The sequence below is a fragment of the Muscardinus avellanarius genome, assembly GCF_963383645.1.
Source record: "Muscardinus avellanarius genome assembly, chromosome: 7".
In the NCBI taxonomy this organism is placed as follows: domain Eukaryota; kingdom Metazoa; phylum Chordata; class Mammalia; order Rodentia; family Gliridae; genus Muscardinus; species Muscardinus avellanarius.
In genome coordinates, this window is record NC_137793.1 from 65,918,723 (window position 1) to 65,926,157 (window position 7,435).

A 7,435-nucleotide genomic window follows, 5' to 3' on the forward strand; every position below is an offset into this window, starting at 1 on the left:
GCCAGAAATGCCAAGCCCGAAGGGCACAAGAATTTGCAAGTGTTTACCTGCACCCTGCATGTGCCAGGCACTATTCTGGGCTCTTGGGCAACAAGGGTAAAGCAACAAAAGCCCCTGGTGTGCTGGGCTTGCTGGAAGTCCAGCTGGAGAGGATGGAGGGTGACCAGTGGACAAGGAAGAGCGGCAGGACAGGCTGGAGCACAGGCAGAAGCCCCCTGACAGTGGCTGCCAGGGGACAGCGTGCTCAGAACACAAAGCGCAGACCAGGGAAGGCCTGGTGATGAGCTCAGTCCTCTCTCTGGAGTAGGTTGAAGCAGTGTTTAAAAACACTGACTATTGTCAATCCCAAGCATCCTACTACTTCACATAAACTCTTTTGTTGTTTGTTTTGTTTGTTAGTTTGTTTCCAAATGGATACTTTGAAAAACTAAGCCATTTACTCCATCCTGGGTGGCTGAGTTTGTGACAGGCCAAAAAGGACTGAAAATTTCAGCCACAAAGACACTTCACCAAGCAAAACTCCCTCTCCAGAAATATGTATTTGTAACCATCCGTCAGGGTCCATTCAGACTCTTCAATGGCAAATGCTGCTGTGACTCCAAAGACATTTCAAGATGATATAATCATAGAACCTTCCCAGGGAATATTACTGGGAATTAATTTTATTTGTAAATTGTCAAAACTCAGAGTAACTCTAGATATAAAAATGTCAAAAACTGGAAACCCGAAATAAGAAGTAATAAATCTTTGACCTTTTCAAAGAATGGTTTCATCTGTGTTTATGTAACAAGACAGACTGCAAACAGGCCGGACCAAGCTGGGGCTCAGAGAAAACACTGCTCACTTCAGATTTGGCTGGAAACAGACACATCAATTCACATCTGAAACCCTTTCGAACACTATTTTTTTTCCATCTAAACATCCACAGGCAATTTTTTGAAATACACAAAAGATACCCAATCCTTTCTTAATGGTAAGATTAGTGGTGATTTTGTTTCATTATATATCATTACATTTTCAAAACTCTGGCAATTAACCTGTTTCACTTTATCAGCAAAAGCCTAATTTTCCTAAAAAGAAACAAAATTTCCTTTTTTAAAAAACAAATATAAAGCCGGGCATGGTGGTGCAAGCTTGTCATCCCAGCATTTGGGAGGCTGAGACTGGAAAACATGATTCATGGACAGCCTCAGCTACTTAGTGAAGCACTCCGTAACTTAGTGAGACCCCGTTTCAAAATAAAGAATAAAAAACAGGGCAGGGGGTATAACTCAGAGGTAGAATGCCCCTGGGTTTTATCCCCAGACCCGAAAAAAAAAAATATATATATATATATACACACACACACACACACATATATATATATGCATACACACACACACACACACACACACACACACACACACACACATAGAGGGAGAGCCAGGTGCCATGCTGCAAACCTATAATCCCAGTACTTGGGAGGCTGAAACGGAAGGATCACAGGTACAAGGCCAGCCTCAGCAACTTAGCAAGACTCTCAGCAATTCAGCAAAACCCTGTTTGAAATTTAAAAAACAAAAGGGCTGCAGTGAAGCTTGGAGGTAGAACGCCCCTAGGTTCGATCCTCAATACAAAAAAAAAAAAAAAAAAAGGAGCAAGGTACATGCTTGTAATCCCAGTACTTAAGAGGCTGAGACAGGAGGATCGCAGGTTCAAAGCCAGCCCCAGCTATTTATTGAGGCCCTCTGCAATTTAGTGAGACCCTGTTTCAAAATAAAGAATAAAAATAGGGCTGGGAGTGGAGTGTAGCTCGAAGGTAGAATACCCCTGGGTTCTATCCCCAGTATTGCAAAAAATAAATATATAATGTTTAGAGTCTTCTGTTGCTATAACTCCAACCAGAAATTTTATTTAAACAGAGAAAAGTAATCCTTTGGATAGGAACTATGACTAAAGTTAAACAATCCAAGAAAAGTAATTAAGTGATTACAGTTGGGAAAAGGACTGGGGCACGTACAGAAGTCTCCCACACTTGATTCAAATTCCAGCTCCAGTGTACCAGCTGTACCACTTAGTGCAAGTTGCATAACTTTTTTAATTCATCATGTCCTCATGTGTAAGATGTCAGTTGTGAGGATTAAAGACTGCCCAGGAGATAGAGACAATATACCCAAAGGTACTAAAGCCCCTGGGGAAAAAACTCAGTTTTATTCTGTTTTTTCCAAATGTGACAAATGTACTCCAAGATTTTAGCTGATCTGAAGTAGTTTCATTTGAAAACAAACACAGATATATTTTCAAGAAAAAAAAGGCCTCAAAGACATGTGTTTATGGTGAGCTACATCCATCCTTGTTCTAGACACGTAGGGGAAGAAGGGAGAGGTAGGCAATGATAGGTACATCCAAGAGGCCCTCTGTGGTGTGTGGGACAGAGGTCAGCCTACTGTAGACACTGAATATATACAACGTCTATTTCTCCTCAGTAGGCACATGCAAATAAATAAGAAAAATGTTTCAAGACTCATTTTTTCCTATCTCACAGCCCAGGTATGTAAGATATAAAATGTAAATTAAGCTTCAAGGCTCAATTTTTCTATCGTACAGCCTAGGTATGCTAGTGGGGCTGCATTGTAACTAATACATATTAAATGCCCAAGTCATTACTGGAGAGTCAGTGCATGCTGACCAGTCGATATGGCTAATCAGATCAAGAACTGCATAAGCAATCTAAGGAGCTGAAGGAAGGCCAACATACAGCCCACCATAGAGCCAACTCTCCTGAATTCCGGTTGAAATGATTACCTCCATGTAACCAGAACCCCCAACATCCCAGAAATCTACATGTCTCCAAGTTCCCCTTTCAGTGTCCAGAACCCAAATCAACATGGTAAGGTTGGGTTGTTTGCTTTCAAAGAAAGAGAAGGAAGACTGGGAAGGAAGGGCTAGACCCTGAGAATTGTTTTCATCATCTGAATGCAAAGAGCACAAATGCTCTTTAGGTTTAAAACCAGAATCTTGCTCCCAGAGGCATCTGGATAGCACCTAACTTAGGAGTAGGGATGAGCATGGGGACCTTGAGTAGAGGCCCGCATGGGGTCAGTGGAACAGCTGTCATTTAAGTGTCTCTCAGACAACCAGCAGCACCAACCACCCACTCAATTAACCTGTTCCTGAATTATTTAGTATTTCTCCCTGAGGGAGAGAAAATTATTCTGTCTGGTGGCCTGCTCTGATTCAGGGCTAGAGAACTCCAAGGCTGGGAGCTCTCGGATACCTAATACCCTGAGGCCAAGGCCAAACCAGAAACAGCCCTCCATAGCACAAATAACTCCCAAATCTAGAGAAACTGAGTCCCTTTAAAACACAGGAGCTAGCCGGGCATGGTGGCACACGCTTGTAATCCCAGAGTTTGGGAGGCAGAGACAGGAGGATCACACAGGTTCAAAGCCAGCCTCAGCTACTGAATGAGACTCTCAACAACTTAGTGAGACCTTGTTTCCAAATAAAGTATAAAATAGGTCTAGGAGTATAGCCTGAAGGTAGAAAAGCCCCTGGGTTCCACTCCCAGAACCACCAAATATAAAAAAAATAAAATAAAACACATGAGCTGTGGCTTGCTGCACTTTCCACCCCTTTTTAATTCTAAACTAAGGTAATGCTGCACTTAACCACTGTCAGCAACTTCAAGGCTCAATTTTTCTACCAAAGAGTAGAGGCAGCATTCCAGGGCAGAGGAAGAAAGACTGCACAATCCCATTGCTTCTAACTAGCAGGATTTTTTTTTTTATTAGCCCCAAATTGCTGTATCTGACTGTTCTCTCATCCCTAGATTCCTAAAATCAACTGCTGTGTGTGCAGACTTACACAATCTTAAGGGCATGGAAAGCTTAGAGTCATCTGGTCCACTTTCTCACTTTGTGGATGTGGCAGGAAGCTGGCAAGATCTCTCCCCAGGCTGCACAGAGAGGAGCCTTCCTCCCCCTCCCGGGTTTCCCTCTGCACCCTGTCACCATGCCTGGTAGCAGGAGCTGCTGGAGCTGCTGAGTTCTATTTTAAGATATACCTCTCGCTCTGGAAACCACTCATACGAAAACCCCGGCATCTCACCACCCTGCAATTCTTTTCGGGTCTTCAATTCCGGTCACCTCCCATTGTGTGTGACCTGCTGAGGCTCTGTGGGTCCCTCCGGTCCCCTGGATTGCGGCTGGGCAAGGCTGTTAGCTGTGGGAGGCCATACACTGTGCTCCTCCTCAAACACCTGGCCTTCACCTTTCTTCCTACCAAGCCTCCCAGAATGGGAATGGGGACCTTAACCCAGCTCAGAAAAAGAACCCCTGAGAGCTGAACCCCTTGCAAAACGTCACACAGTCTATAAGAAGATCAGTTTCAGCCGGGCATGGTGGCGCACACTTGTAATCCCCACTCTTGGGAGGCTGAAGAGAGGAGGATCGCGCAGGTTCAAAGCCAGCCTCAGCTACTTAGTGAGGCTTTCAGCAACTTAGTGAGACCCTGTTTCCAAAATAAAAAAATATTTTAAAAAAGGTCTGGGAGTATAGCCCAGAGGTAGAAAAGCCTCTGGGTTCCACCCCCAGTACCACCAAAAAAAAAAAAAAAAAATCAGTTTCTTCAATCTAGTCCTGATTTTTTTTTTTGGGGGGGGGGGGTTTACTGGTGAATGAGCACAGGAATATTTTATCTATGAGCTACACACCCAGCCCTATTTTTTTTTAAACAGGGTCTAAAGTTACTAAGGTTAGCCTTGAAACTGCTATCCCCCCATCTCAGCCTCAGCCTCCCAAGTACTGAGATTACAGGGGTGTGTGTCACCACACCCCTACTACCTTGCCACACACACACCACCTGAAGACCTGGGACCTCTGAATGCCTTCTGCCCAGCCATCCTCTCTCTGGGATGGGATGCTGAACCAGAGAGGTCTGCCACCTGCAAGAAGTCTTGGGGATGGTCCAATGGTCAGACCCCGCAGGCCCAGGGAACTGAGGCAGCTCTGACATGTCCGGGCCTTACCTGTCCTCGTCCTTCCCAGCGCCCCCCCCCTCCTCTCCCCTTCCCGCTGGACTCCTCTCCTGGCTTGGTTCCCCCTCCCAGCCTCTCCCTATTTCCTCTTACAAGGCCCTCCCATTCTGTTTCCACTTTGTCTCCATTTATGTTTCAATGCAACCCGCCACAGATGCTGACATTTTAAATGTTTAGTTGTTATAGTTACTTTGACTAATTGCCGGCCTCACCAGGGCGCTTCTTCTTATCTCCCACCCAACAGAAGAGAAGGGCGGAAGGGGGAAGCAGGGAGCCAGGGTTGTGCCACTTCCCAGCCCGGACGCTCAAATCTGCCAGGTTCCAAAGGGCCAGGACCCGGACACCTGCGGCCCTTCCGCCTCCAGCGGGCGCCTCGGGAGCGCTGAGCCGTCTGCCTCCCGCCCGGTGGAGGAAGCCCCGGGGGTCCAGCCCGCAGGGGCCGCCCACGCCCCAGTGTGAATAAAGTGGGGTGAGTGGGGAGGAGGTGGACAGGGGCGCGTCTGGGGCCAAATGAAAAGAGTTGGAAACTGCCGCGGGCTACTCACGTGCCAGATAGCGAAGAAGATGAGCGCAGCGCACAGCACCAGGGACAGCATGTAACAGAAAGCGGCGAAAGTGAAGGCCATGGCGGGGGCACCCGGTCCCACCACCACGCGCCAGGAAGCCCCCAGGAGACGAGGTCCCCTGGAGGGCCGGCTACCCCAGACGAGGGTCAGAAAGGAGTCGAGCGTGCAGGCTTCCCTCCAGGTCAGGGCAGGGGGAGGCCCGGCCAGCAGAGGGGCTCAGGGTCCCCAAGTAGGAGCAGCTGCCTCCAGGCTCGGGACCGGCCGGCAAAGCTGTGTCGAGTGTCGTCGCCGGCAACTGTCCCCCAACCGAGAAAGCCAGCAAGTCAGCGGAGGACACCTGCAGGTCGGTGTCAACTAGCGAGGGCCCCGAGATCCACGCGGCGAGGGGCGCGAGGACTCCGCCGAGGTCCAAACCTGGAGGTCCCGTCCCGGCCAGGGCCCTCGGCTTTCCGCGCCTCGGCCGGGGAGCAAAGGCGAGCGCGCCGCCCCGACCCTCCCGCGCCCCCCGGAGCGAGCCGAGGGCGGCGGCGAGCGTCCCGAGGACTCCGAGCTCTTCCCGGTCTCCCGCGGCCCGTGGCTCTTTCCCAGGAGAGCGCGTCTTGGGGCAGCCCAGGGAAGCCCGGTTCCGTTGATGCTGCGCCCCGGCCTTCGGCTTCCAGCCAGCTGTGCGCTCCGGGGCGCGGCGACCAAGTGCCGGGAAACTGGGGACCGGCCCGGGGCGCCAGGGGCTCCCGCCCCGGAGACCGCAGCGGCGGCTTTCGGGCCAAGTGCTGCTGGTGGCGGAGCTCACTCCACCTGCTGCTGCCGCCGCCGCCTCTGCGAGAATGGAGCGGCGCGCCCGGGATCCCCTCCCTCCGGCGCCCCGCCCGGGCTCGGGCTCCGCCGGGCGGGGACTGCGGCGGGGGCTGGGGAGGTGGGCGCCCGGCGCCGCCGCCGCAGGGGTGAGCACCAGCCTCTCGGAGCAAACTTGAAGCCGGCGGAGCGGGCGGCGGCGGCGCGCGGAGGCGGGGTGCGCGGCGAGGGGCAGGGACTCTTTAAACACGTGCGCCCGAGGGAGGTGGGAAGCTGCGGAAGCCGATGGCGTGCGCCTCGCGCCTAAACGTGGCAGCCAACCCTCTGGTTCCAGCAGCTTCGCCTATCGGAGCTGAGCTGGAAGTGCGGAGACTTGATCGCGGGGGAGGGTGGCCTAGTGCTGGTTGGGGACAGAGAACAAATCCTGATTCCCCGGCGCTGCTTGGGTGAATTTTTCCAATTGTAAGCCCCGGCTACCAGCTCCTGTAAAATTCCCATCATTGTCCTTCCCTGGCAGACCCGCCCTCCCCCGCCATCTGACCTTGGCATAGGGGCAACAGATTTCGTGCACGGTGCTAGGCGAAAAACGCGGCAACAATGTTTCAGACCAGTGTTTAACGCTGGTCCCCCTGCACTGTCAAGAGCCTGTGCTTTTGTAGGCAGACCCTAAACTGCTTAAAACCTAGGTTTATCTGAAAAATAGGGAAAAGAATAGTACCAAATCATTTAAAATGATTTAAGGGAGAAACCTAGCGCAGAGCCCGGCACTTCTAAACACCTTAGATAAGTGAGAGGGGTTATTATCTGTGCGCTTTGCTCTGATGGCTCAGCATCTTGGAGGTGCACCTGCTCGCTTTGTAAGGGCTCAACGAAAAGCTTCCACCATTCCAGGCAGAACTTGTGTTTCTGTTAAGGCCATCCAGAAATTAGGGAGAGATGCCCTGGACGATGGTTGTCAAATATGGGCAGGAGTCTAGAACCACACCGTGGTTTGGAGTGGTACCTTGCACAGGTGGGCACTAGAGAAGTATCTGTTGCTTGGTTCTAAGGCGGGCATGCT

The 7,435-nt window shown here is 50.7% G+C and overlaps 1 protein-coding gene across 3 annotated transcripts in view; it reads right to left on the reverse strand.

Annotated features, from left to right (window-relative positions):
- The window catches only part of CNIH3 (cornichon family AMPA receptor auxiliary protein 3), a gene marked incomplete at both ends in the record, with an annotated part of 122,233 nt that extends 116,590 nt beyond the window's left edge, over nt 1-5,643 (reverse strand). For all 3 annotated transcript variants that reach the window (XM_080698295.1, XM_080698296.1, XM_080698294.1), the window contains one exon: nt 5,563-5,643. In XM_080698295.1, the coding sequence (XP_080554421.1) occupies nt 5,563-5,643 (81 nt within the window). The remainder of the gene's footprint in view (nt 1-5,562) is intronic.
- Between the last annotated feature and the right edge of the window lie 1,792 nt (nt 5,644-7,435).